We start from the raw sequence: 25,094 nt of genomic DNA, 5'->3' as shown, positions 1-25,094 counted from the left end.
TGTTCTCAGACCCCCATTTGCTTTTGTCCCCTTAGAAGTGTTCAAACATGTTTCTAAAACAAGTGGAACCTGAGGGGGAAAGACTCAAGGAGTTGTCACAACTAGGCCTGAATTTCTATAGGCTCTGAGATCAGTCCTCTACTATCAGTGAGCTATATGGATTCAAGAACTGTTTCCCTTAAAACATTTTTTCTACTAGCCCTCATGACTACAATGATGATGCGGAAACTGAGCCAAGAAAAAGTATAAGCTTTTGAGAACCACAGCTCTCTTCGTCAGATGCATCTGATGAAGAGAGCTGTGGTTCTCGAAAGCTTATGCTACAATAAAGTTGGTTAGTCTTAAAGGTGCTGCTGGGCTCTTTACTATTTTGCAACTACAGGCTAACATGACTAACTCCTCTGGATCAGAAAAATGTTGGTTTTGTAGAGGAGGGGCACAAACTCTAGCTAAGCTACAGTGAAGGTAATGGGACAGGTATAAACCTGGATCTCTTCATTATGCTGCACCAAGGGTGGGGGAAGTTGGAGTCAAATGTGCAGCAAGCAGGCACGGAAACAAGCTAAGTTTGTGCAAGAGTCACATTTGACATAACATCTGAATACAGCCATAGTGACGACGATAACAATGTAGGCTGGTACTGGATGGAGTCTTGTCTGTACACTAAGTGGACTGTGTTTAAAAAGAGGGAGCGTAGCAGAGTTTTTCATTTTTGCATATGCAGGGCATGCGAGACAGCTAGCCATAATCATAAAAGAGTGTAGGTGGGTACGGCGAGGCCGTTTCGAATTCTGAGTGTGCCAGGTTCTTCTATGGCAAAACAGGGACACACAAAATCTTGGAAGCTGCTGTGGAAGGTGTACAGGTGTTGCATGAGGTCTGCATTAAAAAACGACAGTGTCCCATTGTCATAGTCCAGCAGCAGGCCGACCTTCTTGGGGGGGATTGTGAGCCTGACATCCGGTGTCGTCCCATTGTTCAGAAATTCATAGGTATGTCTGTGCAAGAGAAAAACAAACAGGGTTAGAAGCATTTCATGGTCTGTCTCGGGCTGGAGGAAACTGGCCATCCGAGTGGCTAGTGCCCCTATCGTTCAAAAGATTAACAGCTTTGCTTCGCTTCATTAGCAAGGCTACAGACATGCTTTGGTCTGTTGGCTTAAGGCCAAGTTGCACATAATGTTCAGTCTTGTATAGTTTGTCCCCAACAACTTCTTTGCGGCCACCGAAGCTGCAATCTGTAGGGACACAGCTGCATGAGCCAGGTTGAGTGCTTTTAGGAGAAAGGGAGCATCAAAATTTCCTAAGTAATAATAAAAACCCTGGAGAGGTTTTCTGGTAAAAATAGCTTTTCACCCCCCATTAAGAAGGGAGTAGGAAGTCCCTCCCCACCGCTGGTCGTCTGTCGCACATGGCATCCTCTGTGGATAACAACATGTAATAAACTTCACGTCTAATTTGGTCCTCGGAGATAAAACTGGTGAGTGGCGGAATCACGGGGTGTATCAACATTGGCTGGGCTGTGTCAACATTTGAGACTATTGGGGCGGAGAGCTGAATGTCTGAATGTTCCTGCCACGTAAAAGACTCCTTGTACACGTAAAATTGGGCATCTGGGGAGTAGATTCACAAGCTTTTAAAGGCAGAACGCACCTCTAAACTTAACAGTACTTTTCCAGAGCAAAACTTACTGTAGTTTCAAGAACTCAGCTTGCAAAATAACTCCACTGTACATTCTTCCTCCCAACATGAAACTTAGGAATCTCACATCAGTTAATACAGAAAGTTTTTCAGGTTTAATAATCATAATATACAGTATTATACAGTACAATATATAGTATTTCTGAAATTGTATTTCATGGCTAGGGTTGCCAAACTCTCCCAGATTTACAGCTGACCTCCAGCCTACAGATCCAGTTCCCCTGGGGAAAAAATGGCTGCTTTAGACGGTGGACTCCATGGCACTCTAACCCACTGAAGTCCCCCCCTCGTCAAACCCTGCCCTCCCCAATCTCTGTCCCCAAATCTCCAGGAATTTCCCAACCCAGAGTTGGCCACCTGAAGGCAAACCCAAGCTTGCCTTTGAGTCTCCCCGCTTACCGTGTCCCTCTTTCTTCTCCTCTTGGCCTTACAACCCATCTACATATTCAACTCACATTTCTATGCCATCATGTCAAGAGGACCTGGAAGGGTTTTATACCTAGAAAGAGTGACAGTGTGTCTCATGCACCAAGATGCATGGCTTGTCCCCAAGTAGCAGTCTCTGGACACATTTTCAAAAGCCACGCCGATGCGGTATTCGACATTGTCATTAACATCCACCTCCCAAAAATGCTTCCCTTGGAATGGTATTGGGTTTCCCAGTATGGCAATGGACCTGGTCAAAGAAAACAGGAATGTTGTTTTGGTCAAATAAATGGTGTTCATTATTGAGTTATAAACAATAAATAGTTATTGTTATAAAATAGTCAAGAGTCCAGTAGCACCTTTAAGACTAACCAACTTTATTGCATGCATCTGACGAAGGGAGCTGTGGTTCTTGACAGCTTATGCTACAATAAAGTTGGTTAGTCTTAAAGGTGCTACTGGACTCTTGACTATTTTGCAACTACAGACTAACCCTGCTAACTTGTCTGGATTGTTGAGTGAGGCTCCCAGCTTCTCTGATGGTCCTGGATTTAATAATGTTTTTAATGTTAGTTTTATAAAATTGTTTTTACATTTTTCCCCACTCAGGAGAAAGGCAGGCATATTTAGAAAATGAAAACACACAAATACACTATTAGGGAACACTTGCAACCGCTAGACGATACTTTTGTGCCAAGAGCAGGCACATGTCCCACAGCATAAGGGGTACTGAGACATAAGATGACATGATCCTAGTGGAAGTAGTCAGACTAAGCCTTTCAGCCAAGTCTTTCTTCTGCAAAAAAATCTTGCCACAATCACCCCCGTGTTATTACAGAAGCCAGCGCATAGTTAACTGTGCTGTACTACACAAGAGTTTTTTAAAAAGTGGAGCCAATTCTTTAGCCCACTATGAACCTAACCTACAATTGTCACTGAGCATTTTGATAGCCCCACAGGTCAGATTACGTGTAAAAAGTCGTGCTGCTATAGCAACCATAGTCACTTCTGGAATTAAGTTGGAAAGAAGGGAGGGAAACACCCACCCACCTCCTCTAGAATCCGGTGACGCGTGTAAAACGACGGAGAGTCACTAGGTGGGTTGGTGTAATTATGCTAATTTTAAAAATCCCACTGCTACGAGATTAAGAGCGTTGAGCTCTGATTGCGTCCAAATGACGTTTTCCTCTTTTTGTGTTTGGGGGACTTTGCAGACGGGGGGAAGGGGGGCACGGGGGAATTGGATTTAGTGTCGGAGTGTGCAGAGTGGATTCAAGTGTGCAGAAGTGAGAGGGAAGGTACATGTCCTACAGAGTTCAATGACAAAGGAAATGGTAATAAAAGCCACAATGTGAACAGCAAGCCGGTTTCTCCTGACAGGCAGCGGTAGCAATTTCCGTTCTTGTTAATTGCTAATTGTCATCGTACAAAGTTACTGAGTCCCCCCCTCCCACTCCAAAAACTATTCGTAGTGTGGCATTCTGAAGTAGTACGAGTAAGCAAAGAAGGCGATCACTGTTTAGCTCAAGAGAGGAGGCAGAGTAGGTTGCCAGCCTCCAGGTGGGACCTGGAGAGCTCCCAGAATTGCCACTGGTTTCCAGATTAGGAGATCTGTTCTCCTGCCACTATGAGACAACCATAGTCTGGGATGACGTAGCAGATTATTACATCCTCCTCCTACCAAGCTCAAGGCAGTATCCATGGGTAGGGTTGCAAGGTGTCCGTTTTTTACCCAGACCTGGACTGCCTGGGGAAGGTATCCCCCAAATACTGGACACCTGGCCCCTCTCTCTAGCGGCAACTCTGTTGCACAGCACAGCCCAGGTGCCTAGCTGGCCTCCTGTGTGACGCCAGTGGGGGTGGACTGCTTGACCACCTGCAGCTGCGTGGCACCGCCCGGGACTGGCCTGCCAGCCCAAGCATCCAGTTGGCCTCCTGTGGCTGCACCGCCACCCAAGAGTGGCCAGCCTGCCCCAGTGCCCGGAAAACGAGTTGGTGCGATGACATCACTTCTGTAGGGACACCATAGCACCAGATGGGAGCACGTGTAGGTGTGAATGTTTTTTTTACAAGAGTGAGTGCTGCCCCCCCCTTCTCGGGGTCTGGTATTATTCCAGACCCCATCTGGCGAACCCTATCATGAGGGGCTCTCCCAATTTATCCTCCCTCCAGGCCTGTGATATAAATGGGGCACATATGCGTCACAAATGATCCCAAGTTTTCATCTCTCGTCTTGACTCCCCCTTCCAAAAAAGCGACTGCAAAATTGTATGTTATGTACCAATGATGAAAATAAGCACCCAAGCTCTGAACTCTGTACCTTGTAAAACTGTTTTCGCGAAAGGACAGATCGCTTCTTGGACTGTCAACTTGGCTGCAAACGATGGTAAAGCCGTCTTCTAGGACAGACAGTAAGGGATGGGCCGTCTCCTCGTTCAGCGTAAAGTAAGTACCTGTAACAGAATGGAACACCTGTGAACTGGCATTGGTTGCTGCTGAGCACTTGAAAATGAAGCGATTCGTATACAACGGCCTGCTTTACATACACAGCTGCAGAGATATGGGAACTGCTTCCCCTGCAGCTGTGACACATGTATGATTTGTGGAACCACGTGGTCAACATGTGGATTTTGATAGTTTGTTGTAACCCTCCCTTCCCGCAGTTGTGTAGGAAAGATTCATGGATAAAGCCATGTGGTTCCAGAGAGAGAGAGAGAGAGAGAGAGAGAGAGAGAGAGAGAGAGAGAGAGAGAGAGAGAATCGCTGCTGGGTGCTGCTGAGTTCTCTGTGTTGTGGATGCTTTGGTTTACTTTCACAGTAGAAGGCCTGGCAGTGATTATCCTACAGCATGGCTCGCTTTCGTGAGCAGTCCGTTGTGCACCGATTTTGAGTTATTGGCCCTGGATTCGCTGATTATCTTTTGAGCCAGAGAATCTCCGCCTCAGTGTTTCCCATAAAATGGACAAAATATTTTCCAGAACGTGTTCTGAAATGGCTGCACGTTCTACCCGGGTGCAGTAGAAGGTGACAGAAAAGTTAAGTGAGCAGATCTTGACCGGTCCATTCTAGCAATTAAAGAACGATTTGTCTGCTACTCTCGCCTGCTTTTAATTGGCTGTCAAAGATAAAAGGAACATCTGTGTGGTTTTACAGCCTGTTGAAAAACTACACTGAAGTTCATACACAGTTCACTAAAATACACATGTTCAGCTAGAGTATATTGTGATCTAATCCATATTCCCGTTACACCAGGGTGGCTTTGATTCTCACCTGCTGAGTTGGGGAGAAGGCAGCACTGAGGGAGGAGTGCCCCCTTTACGATATACCATAGGTGAGCTCACGGCTTTCTTTTTCCTGCCCATTAAACCCTGTCGTCTGTGCCGCTAGAAACACTCTTGCTGCAGCCAGAACAGCTGGGGTTTTTCACTTTTCAGGGCAAATCTCCTCTATTACTATAAATGCAATCTGTGTAATCAAAATAAAAGTTTGCCTCTATGCATGTGCTATGCCAACTGAGACGTGGGCCATCATTACTGGAAGCAAACGTACCAGGGAGAAGGCGCCTTGCAGCGTCAGGTGCTTAGTTTGAATTTAAGCCAGCAGCGACGTAGCACAATTGAGCATGTCGGTTATGTGATTAGGGAGGTGCAGGTGTAGAAAGTACAGCTGTTTGTTGCGACCCGTGGATCTGAAAACGACTGACTTGTTTCTCAAAGGATTAGCCAGATGACCTGAACATGGTATCAGGTTGCTGAGGGACACTGTGGACAGATTTTCAAAAAAACACAGGGCTGCCACAGAAAACTGCAGCTGCGCGGCAAAATTTCCCCTTCTGTAGTACAACTTACCCCCCATGACTTGATGTCATGACACGTTTTCCCTCACTCTTGCAGCACCCCCAATTCCCACTACACATCAGCTACTGCTTGCAAAGGTGGTGTAGTAAGTAGTGCTGCATTATTTATTTATTTATTTCAAATTTGTATTCTGCCCTCCCTGCGAGCGGGCTCAGGGCAGATAACAATGTATTAAAAATACAAAAATGAAATGACTTGCAGGTTGCTCATCTGCCCCTTCCAGAGGAGATTTCTAAACCTGTCAGGTACAACGAAAGGGCTTTGCCAAGGATTCAGTCAGGCAACATGTTACAGAAAGGGGAAAGCTTGGCGCAGGCTGCTGTCCTCTGCAGCATCTTGATGCTCCATGTTGCGGTTCTGCCTTAAGAGTTCATAAATTTATAGCTTTTGAATGTCCCTGAGGTGGTACTGGCTTGAGTGCCCTTGTACACGCATGCAGAGGAATGAGGCAGCAGAGTGGACTGCATCATTTTGGAGGATGACTGAGGATTGCATGTTGCTATCCTGTAAAAACAGAAAACTAGTGAGGCAAGTGTGACTCCTGTGAGGTAATTGGTTTAGGCCAGTAGCTAGAAGCAAACTGCTGAGGAGGAGGCTGGTTGCTGGGGAGCTTAATAATAACGTATATGCTCTTTATCACCTTGAATAAGGTAATCAAATGTTGTATGTAAACGATATGACTTAAAGTGGTGTTTGTGTATTGTGTTTGGTTGGTGTTACTGGGACTGTATTATTTTTGCAGGGCTGTAATTCCCAACAAGAGGACAGAAGCCTGGGCTACAGTTGCTTCGAATGAGTGAAAAAAGACTCAACACTTTGTGAAATGTTTTACCTTTTCGTTGTTGATTTAAAGTTTTCTGTCTGGTTGCACTTATGAGTTAGTTTTAAAAAAATAGTTGCATTTTATTAATTGTTAAAAGGTTTTTTAAAAAAGAAAAATTCATTCTTAACTTAAAGTTGTGTGAAAGTTTGCTTCCAAAGCCCCATAGAGCCCATAAAAAGAGAAGTTGCACAAGCAAAGTGAAGGGATAAAATCTTGTTGTGCTAGTTTACTATTTGTGTGAAATTTTTATGGGAAGGAATATTCACAGCTGGAACTCCCCGAAAGTTGACCATTCTACCGTTTTGTTGCCACCTCAGTCTCCTGCTTGTTTGAATCTGGCCTATCTTTTTCGAGCTGTCGTTCTGTCTCTCGCCTCCTCTCTGAGGTTTACCTATAAGTGTGGATAAATACAGATGACCATTTACTCAACAGCATCTTACTGTGGCTGTCAACTGTTGTGTTGATTTTCCAGGCCATCCAGATAAGTGACTCTTTATCGCTTTTCTGTCTCAGATTTCTTTTTTTTCTTTTTTTTGAAAAATTTTTTATTGGGTTAGAATCCGTTATTTTTTCATTTACATTCAATTTTCCCCAAATTTTTCATTTCTAACCCCCTCCCTTTCCCCCCCTTTTGTTGACTTCCAACAGTTTTCCAACCCTTTGTCCCTTTTCCCTTACTTCTATTAAATTCCTCTATCTAAAACAAATATATATTCTCCATTATACTAAGCAGTACATCCTTAACTATTTTTCTTATTATATACCCAAACTGTAAGTCTTTGTTCCATCTTAGATAAACAATTTATCCCATTTTCCAATTTTAAATATTTCTATATATCATAAACCATAAAAACCTTACACATTTAAATCAAACAATTTGACTTATTCTCTATATATTACTCATTCTGTCTTTTTATAGTAATTCTATATAACTCTCATCACATAGTCAATCAATTTGACTTGTCTATACCTTCAGACATTCAGTTTGGTGCATTATACAAATCTTATCAAAGAAAGAAAATATTGTTGGTTGCTCAATCCTTATATTTAATCCTTATAGTTAATTATTTTCTATCAATATTCTATTTGTTAACCTATATATATCTATATATATGTCAATCTGTTAATCTAACTGCTTATAAATTCACATTTATCTCTTCTCCCCCCGGTAAAGTCACCCCCCTATACATTTTATTATACTTCAGTAGTTCTCAAACTGCCACAGTTTTCCTCCCACCTCCCATTTCTTCTCCAGATATTGTTTCAGCTTCTCCCAATCTGTGTTAAACTGCCCTGAGTCCAGATTTCTCAGTTTTCTTGTCATCTTGTCCATTTCAGCCATGTACAGCAATTTGTAGATCCAATCTTCGATAGTTGGCACTTCTTGTACTTTCCATTTTTGCGCATACAAAAGTCTAGCTGCTGCCGTCATGTAAAATATCAGCGTCCTGTGATGGGCTGGAATTCCCTCCATTCCCAAGTTCAGTAGCAGGAGTTCTGGGTTCTTATTAATTTGAAATTGTAAAATTTCACTCATTTCTCTTATTATTACCCCCCAGTACTGCCTGGCTACCTCACACGACCACCACATATGATAGAGGGAGCCCTCATGCTTCCTACATTTCCAGCATTTATTAGAAGTGTTCAAATTCCCTAGCGCAATCTTCTTTGGTGTCATGTACCAACGATAGATCATTTTGTAGATGTTCTCTTTGATATTTGTACATGTCGTTGTCTTCATTGTAGTCTTCCACAAGTATTCCCATGCCTCCATTGTTATTTCTTTGTTAAAATTTATAGCCCATTTCACCATTTGTGTTTTAACTGTCTCATCCTCAGTATACCATTTCAACAGTACTTGGTATACCTTGGATATTCTTTTCTTATCCTCTTTAAGAAGGGTCTGCTCTAGTTCCGAATTCTCTATTCGTATACCTCCTTTTACAGAGTCCGAGTTATACAAATCTCTGATCTGTCTATACTGGAACCAATCGTAATTAGGTGATAGTTCCTCTTGCGTCTTTATTCTAAGTTTAGATGCTTCTACTTTAGTTATTTCTTTATATGTTAAACATTGTCGTTCATTATCAACAGCTCTCGGGTCTATCACCTCATATGGAACCACCCACCAAGGAGTTCCTTCTTGTAGATAAATTCTGTACTTCTTCCAGATTGTATATAGACTTCTCCGTACAAAATGGTGCAGGAACATCGAGTTGACCCTTACTTTGTCATGCCATAGGTATGCGTGCCATCCAAATATTTTTTTGTATCCCTCTAGGGCTAATAGTTTCTTGTTCTTTAATGTCATCCACTCTTTCAGCCAAACTAGGCAGATTGCATCATGGTAAAGTCTCAGGTTGGGCAGTTGCATTCCGCCTCTTTCCTTTGCATCTTGTAAAACTTTCATTTTCACTCGAGGCTTCTTGCCTGCCCATACAAAGTCTGATATTTTCCTCTGCCATTTTTCAAATTGTTTAGAGTCTCTGATGATTGGTATTGTCTGTAGCAAAAACATCACTCTTGGTAACACATTCATTTTAACTGCTGCAATCATACCCAACCATGACAGATTAAGCCTATTCCATTTAATCAAGTCTCTCTCAATCTGAGTCCATAGTTTTTCATAATTGTTCTTGAATAAATCTATATTCTTTGCAGTCAGTTCAATTCCCAAATATTTCACCTTACTTGTTACTTCACAGTCCGTTGTTTCCATTAACAGTTGTTGTTTCTGCTTAGTCATATTTTTGCATAGTATCTTTGACTTCTTTTTGTTGATATAGAAACCTGCCAAGTCTCCAAACTCCTTGATCTTATCTATCACTTTTGGCATGTTCTCCAATGGGTCCTCTACGATTAACATTATATCATCTGCGAATGCTCTGACCTTGTATGAATAGTCCTTTATTTTTATTCCTCGAATTTCCTCATCTTGTCGTATTTGTATCATCAGGATCTCCAATACTAAAATGAACAACAGTGGAGACAACGGGCAACCTTGTCTTGTTCCTTTACTTATAATCAGTTTCTTAGTCAATTCATCGTTCACCACAATTGCTGCAGTCTGGTCTCTGTAGATTTCCTTAATTGCTCTGATGAATCTTTCTCCTAATTGTAGCTTTTCCATAGTGGCAAACATAAAGTCCCAATTTAAATTGTCAAATGCCTTTTCAGCGTCAACAAAGAAGAAACCAACCTCTTTATCACAACGCTTATCATAATATTCAATAGCATCAATCACTGTCCTTAAATTGTCTCTTATTTGTCTGTCTGGCAAAAAGCCTGCTTGCTCCTCCTCTATAACTTCCGAAAGCCACCCCTTCAGTCTCTCCGCCAGTATCTTCGCAAAAATTTTATAGTCATTGTTGAGTAACGATATAGGTCTGTAATTTTTCACATTAGTCAAATCTTGGCCCTCTTTTGGGATCAATGATATGTTCGCTTCAGACCAAGTGTCTGGAATCCTTTGATCCCTTAGAACTCCATTGATCACCTCCTTTAGGAATGGTGCCAGCTCATTGGCCATAGTCTTATAAAATTTAGCTGTAAGTCCATCTGGCCCTGGCGCCTTTCCTAGATTTGCAGATTGTATTGCCTTACTTATTTCCTCATCCGTTACTTCACTATTCAGTTTACTTCTCCAAGCGTCCGAGATTTCTGGTAGCGTCATTTTCTCCAGATATGACGCTATTGAGTCTTTATTTACTTCTTTCTTGTTGTACAGTTTAGCGTAGAATTTATAAAAGGCTCTACTAATGGTAGTCTGTTCCAAATACGTTTTGTCATCTTCACAAATTTTGTTTATTGTTTTCTTTTCCCTTCTCTTCTTCAGTTGCCATGCCAGGTACTTCCCAGGTTTATTTGCACCCTCAAACGCTTTCTGATCCAGCCTTTTGAGATTCCACTCCAATTCTTTATTACTCATTGCTGTTAGCTGTTCTTGCAATATTTTAATTTCCTGGTATAATTTCTTTTTCCCTGGTCTCTTTTTTAACTGTATTTCCTTAGCTTTTATTTTCTCCTCAATCTCTTGTCTCTTCTCCTCTTTCTTCTTTCTTACTCTACCATTTAAGTCCATTAGTATGCCCCTTATAACCGCCTTGTAAGCATCCCAAACTTTATCAGTTGGTACTTCTTTATTCATGTTGTATTGTATGAAAAACTTTGTCTCTCTTCTCAATATTTCCATATTCTCTTTTTCCTGTAGCAAGTCCTCATTTATTCTCCATGCTTTCCTTTTTCTCCTTTTCCCTAATTTCCACATAATTGGGTTATGATCTGAGCCTACCATCGGCATTATTTCTACATCTTTAGTCCATAACGCCAAATCTTTTGAGGCCCAGATCATGTCAATTCTTGATAATGTGGAGTGCCTTGCAGAATAAAAAGTAAACTGTCTGCTTTTAGGATATTCTCTCCTCCATACATCTTCAAGAGTCTCTTGTTGAATCAGCTCAAAAAAGAGCTTTGGTAATAGTCCTCTTTTCTTTTGTGCCATTGTAGTCTTTTTATCCAGTTCCAAGTCTGTCACTCCATTGAAGTCTCCAGCAAGAATTATCTGATCATATGAAAAATCGTCTAAATGCTTCCTCAAATCCTCAAAGAAGCTCTCTTTTGCACCATTAGGTGCGTAAATTCCGACTACCAACACTCTCTTTAGGTTCCAAGTACATTCCACTGCTACAAATCTGGCTTCCACATCTTTCATTATGAGTTTTGGTTGTAGCTCCTCTTTTACATACAACACCACTCCTCTTTTTTTTCTTACTTGAGGCCGCTACAAAGTCCTTGCCCAATTTTCCCAGTTTTAAATATTTTACATCCTGTTTTCGAATATGAGTCTCTTGCAAACAAACAATATCACATTTTTGTTTTAGTAGCCAGTGAAAAATATTTTTTCTCTTATTCGGTGAATTTAGTCCATTTACATTCCAAGATAATACTTTACACTCCATATTCATAATCTTGTTGGTAAGTCTTTTTCATTGTCCCTTATAAATCGCTCCATCTCCCACTCAGATCTGATACGCTTTTTGGCACCTCCAAATTCAAAGGACAAACCCTCTGGGAGCTCCCATCTGTACCTGATTTTCATGTCCTTCAACATCTGGATTAGCGCTTTATATTTTTTCCGATCTAGTAACACTTATCTGGGTAGTTCCTTCATTATAATGATTGTCTTGCCATCGATCTCCAATGGATCTTGAAACTGTTTAGTCACAATCTTCTCTTTCATATTTCTTGTTGTAAATTGTACAATCACATCTCTTGGTACTTTCCTCTGGGTTGCAATTCTCGAGTTCACACGATCCAGGATAGCCACAACATCCTCCTCCTCCTTCCCCAGGTATTCAGCTAACACCTCCGTCATCTGCTCTTGCGCTGTCTTTCCTTCCATTTCCGGCAGGCCGCGAAATCTCAGCTGCTTCTCCATATGTCTACTTTCCGCAACCGCCATCCTTCCCCTCATCAGCCTCATCTCTGTTTGTTGCGTATCTGCTAAGTTCTCCATCGCTCCTTCTACTGTTTTAACTCTCTGCTGCGTCCCTTGTAATTCACTTTGTATTGTTTCCATACCTTTCTTCACTTCTGACAGCTCCGATTTTACTTCTGACAGCTCCGATTTTACTGTCTGTTTAACCTCTTTGATCAGCTCCAATTTCATGTCTTTAAATTCTTTAATCACCTCCAAAAGTTTTTTATCCAGGTTTTCTATTGCCGATTGCCACTCTTTCTTCGACATCGTGGGGCTTGCTTTGGCTCGCTCCCACGAATCCGCTCTCTTCCTTAGCTCCGTGGCGTTAAATTTAGTACCTTTTTTATTTCAAATGTCCCGGTCTTCTTGCATAAATTGATTTTAAGGGGTCCAAAATGTCGGGCGTCTTTTCTCTATGGTCTCTCTATGATTTTATAATCCAATATGGCCTACTTCCTTTTCCGCTGAGGCCGCGACCCTTCCCCTCTCAAAGATGGCGATTCCCTTCTTCCTGCCCTCCAGCAAGGGCCGCTTCTCTCCAGCCGCTCTATTGTTGTTACGCACTTCCTGTCTCCCGTCTTCCCACAGCAGATCTCGCGATGGTGTCTTTTTCTCACAGCTCCAAAGCCACAGGTATTCAAAACAATAGTCCGATTTCTTTAATAACTTCTTTAAACTTAGTCTCTTTTCAAATACAACTCCTGCCGAAGCTTCCCCTCCTTTTCACTAGTCTGTTGCAGTTTAAAAGTCTGCTTTTTTTTTTCCTCTCTGTTTTTATCAATCTGTCCCGTATCGGAAGATAGTGATCTTTACCTTCCCTTCACTTTCCTCAGGTTGTAATCGCTGTTTCGATTTCCAGTTCTCCTTTCCACTTCTTCCCCCAATCGAAGCTTGGGTATGTAGGTCTTATGCCAGCCGAATTGGCCCCAAGACTGCCGCAGAGATTGTAGCCGACCCGTCGCAAGGTGGGACCTCAAGGATCGGGAGGGGACCCGTTACGCAGAGCCCCCCCTCGTCCGAGATCTAACTCACCCTAGGGTCTTGAGCGTTCTTTGCCTGCTCTCCGCCTGAGAGCAGTCGGCCGCGGGCTATTTTCACCCCGCCGGCCGCTTAAAACGGCAGTCCGGTCAGCTCCGCAAATGGAGCTGCGTTAGACCTCCATGAATCCCAAACCGGAAGTCGCTTTTCTGTCTCAGATTTCTGAGTGGGTGTGAAAGAACGTAGAATTCCACACATCTGTTTCTTATTATAATGACATTTCTTTCGAGAGTGGCGCTCTTGTCATTCTTTTTTGCAAAACTAAAGCTTTCTTTACCCATTAACCTTGCTGCATCTGGAGGATTATCATCTCTGAGACTTCAATCTTACGCACGCTTAGCTGAAAGTAAGCTCTGTGGAACACAGTGAGGCTAAACCTCTAAGTAAATATGGATAAAGATAGAGGTGCAAGTCCCCAGTTCAAATCTCACCTCATCTAGGTGATCAGCTGCTTCTTCCCACTCTCAGCTGTCACTTATAAGAATGGCCTACGTTACATGGCTGTCACAAGAGCTACTGGAGATAATTTATGCTGCATGCTTTGAAAATGAACAATATCGACGTTAAGTATTATTACCGGTGCTGAGGATGGAGACTGGCTCACTTCTTTCACTGGAACCCCCCATGTTCATGGCTTTCACAGACAGCAGGTAGTTCATCTTCGGCTCCAGCTGAACGAGAGATTCACAGTTTGGGATCCCGACAATGGACCTGGAGAAAAATGGGGGGGAAACTGTAAGAAGCACTATCACAAAAAGAATGGCGAGAGAGTGGCGGTCCTTGTGGGAACCTCTACAATGATGAAGAAGTAACATACAATAGATCTGGAAGTTTCAGCCCTGCCTAAAATGTTTAGAAGATACATCTGTAAGAGGGGGGGAAAGGCAGTTGCAAGTAATTGGGCTAAATCCCTTGGAGCCGAACAGGCCACAGGAAAGAGGCGGTTAGCCTCTTCCATCCGTTGCTAGAGGGGAGGGGCCATGGCTCAGTGGTAGAGCATCCGCTTTGCATGCAGGAGGTCCCAAGTTCAGTCCTTGGCATCTCCAATTAAAATGGTGGGTGATGTGAAGGACCTCCACCTGAGACCCTGGAGAGCCACTGCCAGTCTGAGTAGACAAGAGTGACCTTGAGCAGGACCACAAGTGACAAAAGGCACAGGTCGGACACTTGTCTGCTTCCCTCAAGTTTTGATGGGAAATGTAGGCATCCTGGTCTTGCAGCTTGGCTCTCTGCCTGCTGTCCAGTGGACTTTTCAACTGTCAGTTGTCCAACATTCCGCCAAGCTGCCTACATTTCCCGCCAAAACTTGAGGGAAGCTGACAAGTGTCCAACTAGTGTCAGGTGTCACTTGTGGTTCCGCTCCTTGATGGACCAAGAGGGGCTGATGCAGTATACGGCATTTTTTATGCAACTCACTCTGTGATAATGTCCCCATCCGCTCCGTCTGTCAGCTTGGACAGTTCAACAGTGTAAGAGTCAACGGGATTTGTGTTCCCAGATTCCCAGCATACCAGCGCCGCACGTTCACAGCTGTGGACCTCCTTGCTCTTGATAATTGGTGGCAAAGGAGCTGAAACGTAGACGAGAGAGGTCCTTCTGAATCACTTCAGTAGGAGAGGTACTGTACACAACAGCATGCTTTTTTATTGTTGAAGTTTTAAAGTGTATTCCAAACGTAGAAACATGGAAGTCCCAAATGGCCCACGTTTTTGCTACGTGGCTCTTGTTTAAAAGATGCACTTAATTCCAGTTCCATCCAAATGAATATTTTCTGGATGAGCTTTGGTTTGTGCAGTGCTTTATAAATGGGAATGGGTGTGTCTCGGGAGGATTTCAGATTATTGGCATAACGAAAGAAGGGCATGAGCATTTGAGGATCGGACTGTCGCCTGTGACAGAAATGTCCAGGGTGTATTTTGGTGGCAGATGGGCGTGGCTTCTTAAAAATCCCTATCTGATTTCTGTGATTTGGTCTTACTTTTTTATTAATTTATTTTAATTCATATATACCCCACGTTTCTCCCTAATGGGCATGCAGAGAGGCACACACTGTTTTCTTGTCTTCCATTTTATCCTCACAACAACCCTGTGAGGTAGGTTAGACTGAGAACATGTGAGTGGCCCAAAGTCATCCAGTGAGCATCCGTGGCAGAGTGGAGATTTGAACCGGGGCCGCCCAGATCCTAGTCCAACCACCATACTACACTTTCTTGCTTTCATTTCAGTTTCTTAAACACACTCAGTTTTAAAGCTCAGGTGATTATTTTCATATTCCATTCTCTAGACACTGGGCAGGTATTGCTGTACAATATCTGACAGAAGGAACTTTGCCACTCGAAAGCTTGTACCCTGGAAGTCTGTTTGGTCTTTAAGGCGCTACTGGACCTGAATCTTGCTCTGCTATACAATCTGACTCTCCTAATATTGGAGAGGGAGGAGTCGCTCTCTATCCTCTTTCCATAAACAATGCATAAATTTGTACAGTTCTATCACGTCACCCCTCAGTCTCTTTTTTCTAAGCTGAAGTAAAAAAAAAAACGGATGCTTTTGCTTTCTACTGGCAGGTAAACCAACCCAACGTTCATTTTTTGTTGCTTCATTTATGCACTATCCCAGCTCTCTTGAAGCACACTTGAAAAAATTCACAACTAAATCTCACCCATTACAGTCACTGAAAGTGTTGAACTTTGGATAGACTGAGCTCTGGGTTATTTTGTAAATACTGCAAATTTTACAGTGAAATCCTAAACACAGTTATTGAAATCAATGGGCTTAGACTAGAGTAACTCTGCTTAGAATTTCACTGTTAAAAAGGTTAAATCTTAAAAACCATCCACAGAATACATTTAAGGTAAAAGTAGTCCCCTGTGCAAGCACCGAGTCATTACACTACTTACCCATGGGGGGATGTCACATCACAACATTTTCTTGGCAGACTTTTGGTTATGGAGTGGTTTGCCATTTCCTTCCTCAGTCATCTACACTTTACCCCCAGGAAACTGGGTACTCATTTTACCGACCTCAGAAGGATGGAAGGCTGAGTCAACCTTGAGCAGGTTGCTAAAACCCGGCTTCTGCCAGGTTGCTTAAACCCGGCTTTCTGCTCAGGTTGTGAGCAGAGCTTGTAGTACTGCAGATTACCACTCTGCGCCGTGGGGCTCTTCTTTCCCAGCTCTCTTGGAAGTGAAACAACTGGGATAATGAGAAAACATTTACCTGTCAAGTAAACAGCTCTTTCACTTGCTACACCAACTCCAGCACTGTTGAGTGCTCTCACCCAAAATTCATACTGTGTATTAGGCACCAGGTTAGCAACTATGGCATAGGTTTCTTTCACATGTAGCATGAACTCTGAAAGGAGAAAGGTCATTATTTTAAATTGCCATTGGGTTTTCCAAACTACATGCCTAACTAGGAAGAATTTTTGTGCCAAAGATGCCATTTTATGTTTCAATGGCCAAGGGGGCAGGGCAGGGTTTTAAAGGCGTAGGTTTGGAATTGGATTGATTCGATATTAAAATAGATTTTTTTAAACTTGTCTTTTATTGCTTTAAAACAAGCTTTGATAACAATATCGTAGGCAAAATGGTGATTCAAACCTGGGTCCCCCAGATCCTAATCTGAAACTCTAACCATTACACTATACTGGTGGCTATTGTGAGGTAACTGCTGTTGAACAGTAGCAAAAAGCGGGGCCTGCATAAGCCATACAAATAGTGTGATGTCAAGTTGCCAGTGGTTGCTGCAGGGGCTGACCCCAATTAGTCCTCCCTCAAAGGCTTAAAACAGCCCTAGAATGGGCCGCCTGCTCCCCCACCTTTTATTGACAGAAACCAAGACTTGAATGCTGGCAGTACTGTGGTGGTTGCCTAGCAACAGCTACCAAGGGAATTTGTTTCTAAAAGCTACAGGCGCTGCTCCTATTATTTTGGGATATTTCAACCCTTCCGTGTAATTGTTTTTAGAGTTCAGATTTTTCTGCAAACCTTGGGTGTTTTCCAGGTTTGTTGAAAGATCTGTCTTGTCTGTTCATAATGCCAATCTCCAGATTTAAAAATCCTCAGATTTGAGAATTAGATATATCGATGTCATGGCAGTCCAACTCTTCACTTAATAATTGAAATAAATCAATCATTTAAGTATTAAAACACATTTCTATTGCATGTCTTTGCCTTGCAGCAAACCTGATGTTATTAAATACCTAGAAATATACTTGGCTGCAATGCCCCCTCTTGCATTTATACTGTTTTTGCCCCTCTCGTGTAGACTGCTTATAATTTGTCTGATTAGGAACTCCACTGAGTGGCTGCCACTCTGCAATTTCCAAATTCAGCCATAGACAGGCATTGCTGCTAGCAGTCTGATATAGCCCTTCCCTCACTTATCACCAGGATTCTGTCTCCTTACCATCTTGCTCATCTTTTGACATATCGTTGCTTACTCGTCGGTAGTACAGCTGGTAGCTTTCAACAATATCTTCTGAAAAAAAGCTCCAGCATACTCTCACAGATGTACCAGTAGCCGAGTTGGGATCCTGGGAGTTCATCACTGGGGCACACGGAGGTGAAAGAACTGGGATAACGAGAAGGAAATATGTCAAGCGGCTTCATATGGTGAATGCCAAAGGGTCAGAAAATGAGCATTTTTTAACACCAGAGCCATGCATTCTAACAAGGGTCTAGGTGGGCAGGGCATTTAAACCCTTACAGTTTCTTCCAATGGAATCAAGGAATCATCTCAAAATGATAACGCGCAGTTCACTCTCAAGGTGAATGCAAGGTGAAAACAGACACAATATTTTAAACAATTAGGTTTGCCAGCTCTGTCTTGGGAAATTCCTGGTAATTTGGGGGCAGAGCCTTGGAGAGCAGAGTTGGGGAGGGGGGGGAGTCAGTGGGAATGTGATTCCACAGAATCTACCCCCTGAAGCCGCCACTTCCTCCAGAGAAATTGATCTCTGTAGTCTGGAGATCGGCTGTAATTCCAGGAGAACTCCTGTTCCCACCTGGCAAATGGCAACCCTAAAACAACAGTTGGATCAGATACCCTTGGTAAGATGACTGTGAACTTGCTATTTAATAAAGACATGCACAAGATAATACCAGGAAGTGAAGTGCTGGTTCACTTTTCAGTCTTGCCCTTTCCTTATTTTTCAGAGATCCAGAGGAGTTAGCCATGTTAGTCTGTAGTTGCAAAATCGTAAAGAGTCCAGTAGCATCTTTAAGACTAACCAACTTTATTGTGGCATAAGCTTTTGAGAACCACAGCTCTCTTCATCAGATGCATGCACCATGCATCTGACGAAGACAGCTGTGGTTCTCAAAAGCTTATTTTTTAGGTCAGCTGTCCCTTTTTTCTTTTTTTAAAAGCTGGACTTCTGTGTTACCCTGTCTTTTGAATGAAGGGCCACTTCCTATTTCTTTCCTTCCAACAAATTCCCCTTTAATAGGCTTCCATTAGCCCTATTATTCTGAGTGCAAAGCCAGGAACAAACAAGATAAATACCCGGCACTGCATTCACAGCATCCATTAATTCTCCGACATCAGAGAAATCTATAACTCGATCTTCAAAGTCCGCCGGTGTTGAGAGTTCTACATCCACATCCCTTTTCAAGAAATCATCCAATCTGTAAGTGCAAAAAAAAAATCAACTCCATCATCTCTAAGAGCTTGGCCACATTTTTGTTTTAATCAAATACAATTGCATACCACCTTTCCATCTTTTTGTTCTCATACCAACCAGAGATGATCTAAGCCATTTTGGTGCTCATGGCAGAAAATAAATCCAATTAAAAAATAATGTAAACCATTGCTACTGTACTGTGTTTTAATGATATCCGAAACTCGGCTGCTTGAGAAAGGATGTCCGTTAGTAGAGATTACAATCACGAAAAGAGAGGGTGACAGTATAAGACTGGAAAACAACAAATATGACCGTCACCAACTAACTAATACAACTCAAAAGAATATTCAATACTCTTATATGCAAAATTACAAAATTTACTCATACAACATTGAATCGTAGATATAATCCAACCAATTCAAATAGAACAGCCGTATTAGGGCACGTGTCGTATTTCAAAAGAAATTAACATGGGGGGGGGGGGGAAGTTTTCAAGCCAAACCCCAATGTTTTTTGCAGAAACACAATCACTTCAAATAGGGCTGAAAAAAGCCTCCGCATAAATGGGTACAGGTTTCAGTATATACAAGGCACATACATGTTGCTCCAAGCAGTATTTCAACACACTTTGAACAAAATCAACATATTCTAAATTGTAACTAATACAACTCAAAAGAATATTCAATACTCTTATATGCAAAATTACAAAATTTACTCATACAACATTGAATCGTAGATATAATCCAACCAATTCAAATAGAACAGCCGTATTAGGGCACGTGTCGTATTTCAAAAGAAATTAACATGGGGGGGGGGGAGTTTTCAAGCCAAACCCCAATGTTTTTTGCAGAAACACAATCACAATCACAAATGTTGCTCCAAGCAGTTACAATTTAGAATATGTTGATTTTGTTCAAAGTGTGTTGAAATACTGCTTGGAGCAACATGTATGTGCCTTGTATATACTGAAACCTGTACCCATTTATGCGGAGGCTTTTTTCAGCCCTATTTGAAGTGATTGTGTTTCTGCAAAAAACATTGGGGTTTGGCTTGAAAACTCCCCCCCCCCCATGTTAATTTCTTTTGAAATACGACACGTGCCCTAATACGGCTGTTCTATTTGAATTGGTTGGATTATATCTACGATTCAATGTTGTATGAGTAAATTTTGTAATTTTGCATATAAGAGTATTGAATATTCTTTTGAGTTGTATTAGTTAGTTGGTGACGGTCATATTTGTTGTTTTCCCGTTAGTAGAGATTGGCTGTAATACCAGATGATTCTACACTTAATTAACTAGTACTGTCACCACATCAGTAAATACAGGAGGTGCACACTGGAAATCCATCTTACTAAATGCTTCCAGTATACTAGCTCTGTACAAGAGGGAAACAATTAAAAATGCAACACTCAGTATTACCTGCGAGTCGTAGCTATTGCAGTCTGTAAGAAAGACAGAAAAAGAAAAGTTTTAGAGATAGATTGAATTGTTTATTATCCAGTTTTCCAGATGTGAAGATCTGTCAGGAACTGTCAGGCCCAATACATCTAAATCTATGTGGCGGCAGCAGGCCCGGCTGGCAGGTCTGTGCAACTAAAAGGGGGGGGGGATATAATTTCTTTATCTCTGACAATCAGTGCCCTACTGTTATGACAGCCTTTTCCTTTCTGAAATGCACCCCTATTATTTCTTAATAATGTCTGCAATGCATCTAATAGCCCAAGAGGACTCCAGTCCCACACCTAAATCACAAAACTCTTTCCTGATATTAAACATTATTTGACGTCGGAGCACTGGAATTTTTTAAGTACAGCTGACTGTACGTTGGAGCACTGGAATTTTTTAAGTACCGCTGACTGAATAATCCAGAGTGAATTATTTCTTCAATAAAGTATCCCTGTCTCATAATAGGAAAAAGTCCAACAATTATATAGCAAAGAATATAACAAGCAAAGTAGCTATATTTTCAAAAATAAAGCCCCTTTATTTGGCTCAAGGTCCTCCAGGGAATTATTTTTGCTGGGCAGGGCCGTGTGTGTAGAACACACACATGCTTTGGGGAATGATTGCTAAAGAAGGTTGCTTGGAAAAAAGAGTATTTAAAAGCCGGCCCCCCTACTCAACTGATACCAATTGCAAAGAGAATAAAGCTATAGCTTGAATCAGCACAGTGGAAAACTCCATGTGAAATGCAATTTTCTTCTTTCCCATCTTCCTCAAAAAGTTTCTCTCACTGTGCTATCAAGATGCCTCCCTCCCTAATATACATTATAAAGCCAAATTAGGGTGATCACTCACAAGAAATGAAAATCCCAGTTACAGTCTCGGGGAAAACACCTGTCTTAAGAAAGGCATTTCTTGAAATGTGTGGAGCTGCGAGATTCATTAGTCACAACACAGGAGCTTCTGTAATCTGGGTGACTTCGGTTTGGCTCCTCTGTTTGATCTCTGGCAAAATGAGCCCGAGGAGCAGGGAGGAAATAAATATCTCCCCAAGTAACATCGTCAACCTGCCTGCTGAATGCAAAAATAAGTCGATGGAGAGGCCCATGAATGCCAATGAATAATTTTAATCCCTTTGGATCTTTCTGTGAATAGTTTGTCTTGAAGGACAAATGATTCCTCTGTCTCGAAGAGGATTAAACTCATCCATCAATGGTTCCACTCAAGGAGAAGTTGCTGGTGTGTTTTGTTATCAGCTAAAATTGTGCCGTTCTGCAACACGCCTGGCACCTAATATGATAAGAAGCTAGCAAGTGATGCTCCTTGAGAGTTTGTGGTCATTTTTGAGAACTTCAGCCTGATTTAATTAGGGTTGCCAACTTTAGGTTGGAAAATTTCTGGAGATTTGAGAGTGGAACCTGGAGAGGACAGGGTCTGAGATGGGGAGGGACCTCAGTGGGCATTAATGTCATAGAGTCCACCCTCCCAAGTAGCCACTGTCTTTGAGGGAAGTGATCTCTGTAGATCAGTTGTAGTTCCTGGACATCTCGAAGTTTCCGATCATCAGGGCCATCAAGGCATTTTTTCCCTACCTGCTGACTCTAGCAACCAGCTCCAGGTGCTCAAGACTTCCGATGGCTACAGAAAAATTTCATCCCTGACAGTTTCCTTACCTTTAATGCCTCCAGTTTATCTTCACCTTGGCCGAGATCCTCAATGGCTTCCATCAGCTCTTTGCAGCTGTCGAGGTTTTCTCCACAGTCGACCAATTGCTTATACAAGGCCTCCAGCTTCTCCTTTTTCTCTTCCCCCAAAGCCTGCATGCTTTCTTCATACCTTTGTTCGAAGGTCTGCATCACGTCGTTGTAATGCCTCTCAAAGTTCTGCTCCTGCTTGGCAAAATTCTCCTGCAAAGTATTTTTTGGGTTTGGTTGAGCTTGCTTGGAATTTGTGCCCAAAGCCGCGGACAATCAGTGAAAAGGACATTGGTACATCTATACTACAAACCTATAGGTTGGATCCTAACCATTTCTGCTCATGAAAAGCCTCGAAGGTCCACAAATGCACGATGATACGGGGAGGGGGGGGGGGAGCAGACGAGAAAGAGCTTCCCAACAGCATTGAACCTGGAGCAAATAACCTGTGTGGAAATGGCCTCCATTGTGTGTCTTTCTTATATGATCCGTTGGTTTTAATCTGAATTATTTTGGATATTGTGATTTTTAATATTGCTTGGGTAAGCAGCTTTGCAGGGCCCTTTTCAGTAGAAAGGTGGGGTAAAAATAATTAACATTAACATTTTTTCTAATTGTAAACAGTGAACACACCTTCCCTTATGAACTGGGCATAAATCCACTACACTGAGGAAAGTAAGGTATCTACAAGATAAAGTGGCTTAGCAGTCCATTCCCTCTCCCTAAGGAACTTTGCAACTTGTAGTTCTTTGAGAAAGCTTAGCATCCACACTAGACCTCAGGAATATCAGGTTGCCAACCTCCAAGTGGAGCCTGGAGATCTAGAATGACAACTGATCCCCAGACTACAGAGATCAGCTCCCCTGGAGAAAACTGCTGCTTTGGAGGGTGGACTGTATGGCATTATACTCTACTAAGGTCTTGTCCCTCCCCAACCCAGGCCCCACTGCCAAATCTCGAGGAATTTCACCACCCAGAGTTGGCAACCCTGCAGGAATCTTTGGAGGAAGCCATGACAGGTAAGTTGATATTGTGTATGTGCTGTCAAGGCGCAACCGACTTACCTTGACCCCAGCAAGGGGCTTTCAAGGCAAATGAGAAGCAGGGGTGGTTTGCCAGTGCCTTCCTCTGCAGAGTCTTCCTGGGTGGGTGCCCATCCAAGTACTGACCCAACTTAGCTTCTGGGATCTGATGAGATCGGGCTATACCATGCCGCCTTCCCTCCCAAATTGTTATTAAAAACATAATATATGGGTAATCGGCACACTTTGTTGGTTAACTGTATCTTACCTCTACGGTGATAAAAATCTCTTCCAAGTGGCTGGAAAAATTCTCTAGGTGAGCAATCTGATCTTCCAGTTTACTTATATTTTTCTGAAGCTCATCCTATCAAGAAGAGCTGCTTTAGCATTCTGGGTTACAACTGAGTGATCCTCCCCCCCCCCCCCCGCCTTCCAGATCAGGTTGGCTTCCATTGTCCTTACCTTTGCAATTTCAATGACGCTGACAAGAGGCATAACCTCATGTTCAGGGTGATGGCACACCTGTTCCCCTTGCGCTGTGATGGGAATGCAGCAGATAATGCAATACGCATCCTTGCCTTTCTCTTGGCAGTTTGGCTCGGAGGGTTGCTGGTCCGTAGCCGCTTCTCTAGCTTTGTCTGGGTGTTGATCTTGAGAATCCTTGACCAAGATTGACTCCCCCTCTGTGCTTTGAATATGCTCCGTAAGTACAGCCTCTGCGGTCAGGTGGCCGTTCTTTGCCAAATCTGCAGTTGAACTAGTAGCAACAGGTCCCGTGTCTGTACTCTCAGAACTAGGGGCAAGTTCAACTTCTGCTTCCTTACCCTGGTCAGGCCTTGCTAGTTCCTCCACATCCTTCTGCGAGCTGTTCTGGACCTCTTCACCTATCCCAGCTGACGTCTCTCTCTTCTCCTGCAAAGCCAGATCTCGTCTTCGGAAGGGCTCTTCCAAAAACATTGCTAAATCCTCGCTCGAGTCATAGAGTTCCAAGTGATAAAATCTTGGGCTTTCTTGTTCGTTCTCTTTGGATTGTGGATCCATTGCAGAATCAGGGATATCAGAGACCAACTGAATATACAAGCAAAACTCGAGGGGTTTAAGGGCAGTAGAGGCTTAATATCTCCCAAGATCTTAAAGACAAGTAAAGGGAGAGCAGTTTAGCCAAGATGACTGTGAGGAGCATGGCAAATATAGACATGGCAATAAGCAGAAGAGTAGCCATGTAGTTTGTTGTAAAATAATAAAAGCTGCATTACACAATAAACTCTAGTAAAAAGGTTCTCAAAAGCTTATGCCTCAATGAAGTTGGTTAGTCTTAAAGGTGCTACTGGACTTTTTACTATTTTGCATCTACAACTAACACAGCGAACTCCTCTGGATCTATGACGACAAACTCTGGTTTGTTTAAACTCTATTTTGTGCAACAACTATTTAGTCTGCCAGATACAGATACCAATCCTTGGTTTATGCATAACTCCTCTTGCCTCTGTCCCACATCCTAGAAGGGAAATATTATATCTAGTAATGATGGAAGCTTCCTGGGCCAGACAAAAAAAATCCAAAGCATTCCATCCTCAAAGGCTCCATCCTCTCTCAACACATCTGGATTAATAACCTAGCTTTTTGTCTTGGACAGATGTAGAAACTTGAAATGCTGGGTAGCATTTGAGCACTGTTGAATTTTGATGACGAAATATTTCTTGTGAGCATTGCCGTTCTCCATGTTGACATAAAACACAATGAAGGGAGGTCAGTTACAAGCGCCACCTTCCACTTTGAAGGTTCCCTGCATATGTTGGGTTAATTGCAAAGTTCAAATTCCTCATAGGGGAATAGTCAAGAACAGAGACCAGCAATTAGTGGTTCCTGTCCAAATCTGGCTCCATTATATTTGCTTGTTGGTTGCCAACCTGAAGTCAAGAACTTTGGATGGAAAAGCAGCTATAGCTGTAGGTCTTGCTGGCATTGTGCATGTGTGAGTGGACTG

General features: G+C 42.5%; 1 protein-coding gene across 1 annotated transcript; it reads right to left on the bottom strand.

The window, feature by feature from the left end:
• Positions 1-326: 326 nt before the first annotated feature.
• Positions 327-24,225, bottom strand: FSD2 (fibronectin type III and SPRY domain containing 2). The gene is made up of 12 exons (XM_055002738.1): positions 23,570-24,225; positions 23,376-23,471; positions 22,065-22,298; positions 20,368-20,390; positions 18,829-18,950; positions 17,731-17,895; positions 16,540-16,674; positions 14,740-14,893; positions 13,901-14,034; positions 4,447-4,579; positions 2,200-2,376; positions 327-998 (listed from the first exon to the last, which is right to left on the bottom strand). The coding sequence occupies exons 1-12, from the start codon at positions 24,146-24,148 to the stop codon at positions 749-751; spliced, it is 2,202 nt and encodes a 733-aa protein (XP_054858713.1). The 5' UTR covers positions 24,149-24,225; the 3' UTR covers positions 327-748.
• Between the last annotated feature and the right edge of the window lie 869 nt (positions 24,226-25,094).

Source organism: Eublepharis macularius, chromosome 18 (assembly GCF_028583425.1).
Source record: "Eublepharis macularius isolate TG4126 chromosome 18, MPM_Emac_v1.0, whole genome shotgun sequence".
Lineage (NCBI taxonomy): Eukaryota > Metazoa > Chordata > Lepidosauria > Squamata > Eublepharidae > Eublepharis > Eublepharis macularius.
The sequence above is the reverse complement of the archived record's forward strand: the minus strand, read 5'-3'. Positions and strand labels throughout refer to the sequence as shown.

Bases quoted from the DNA above. Each gene is read 5' to 3' on its own strand.
- FSD2 (XM_055002738.1), bottom strand. From the start codon at position 24,148: ATGGATCCACAATCCAAAGAGAACGAACAAGAAAGCCCAAGATTTTAT. The intron at 14,035-14,739 runs GTGAGTTGCATA...ATTTTTCTCCAG, and splicing joins GATGGGGACATTATCACAGA to GTCCATTGTCGGGATCCCAA. The intron at 999-2,199 runs GTATAAAACCCT...TCTCTTGCACAG, and splicing joins CACACTGTCACTCTTTCTAG to ACATACCTATGAATTTCTGA.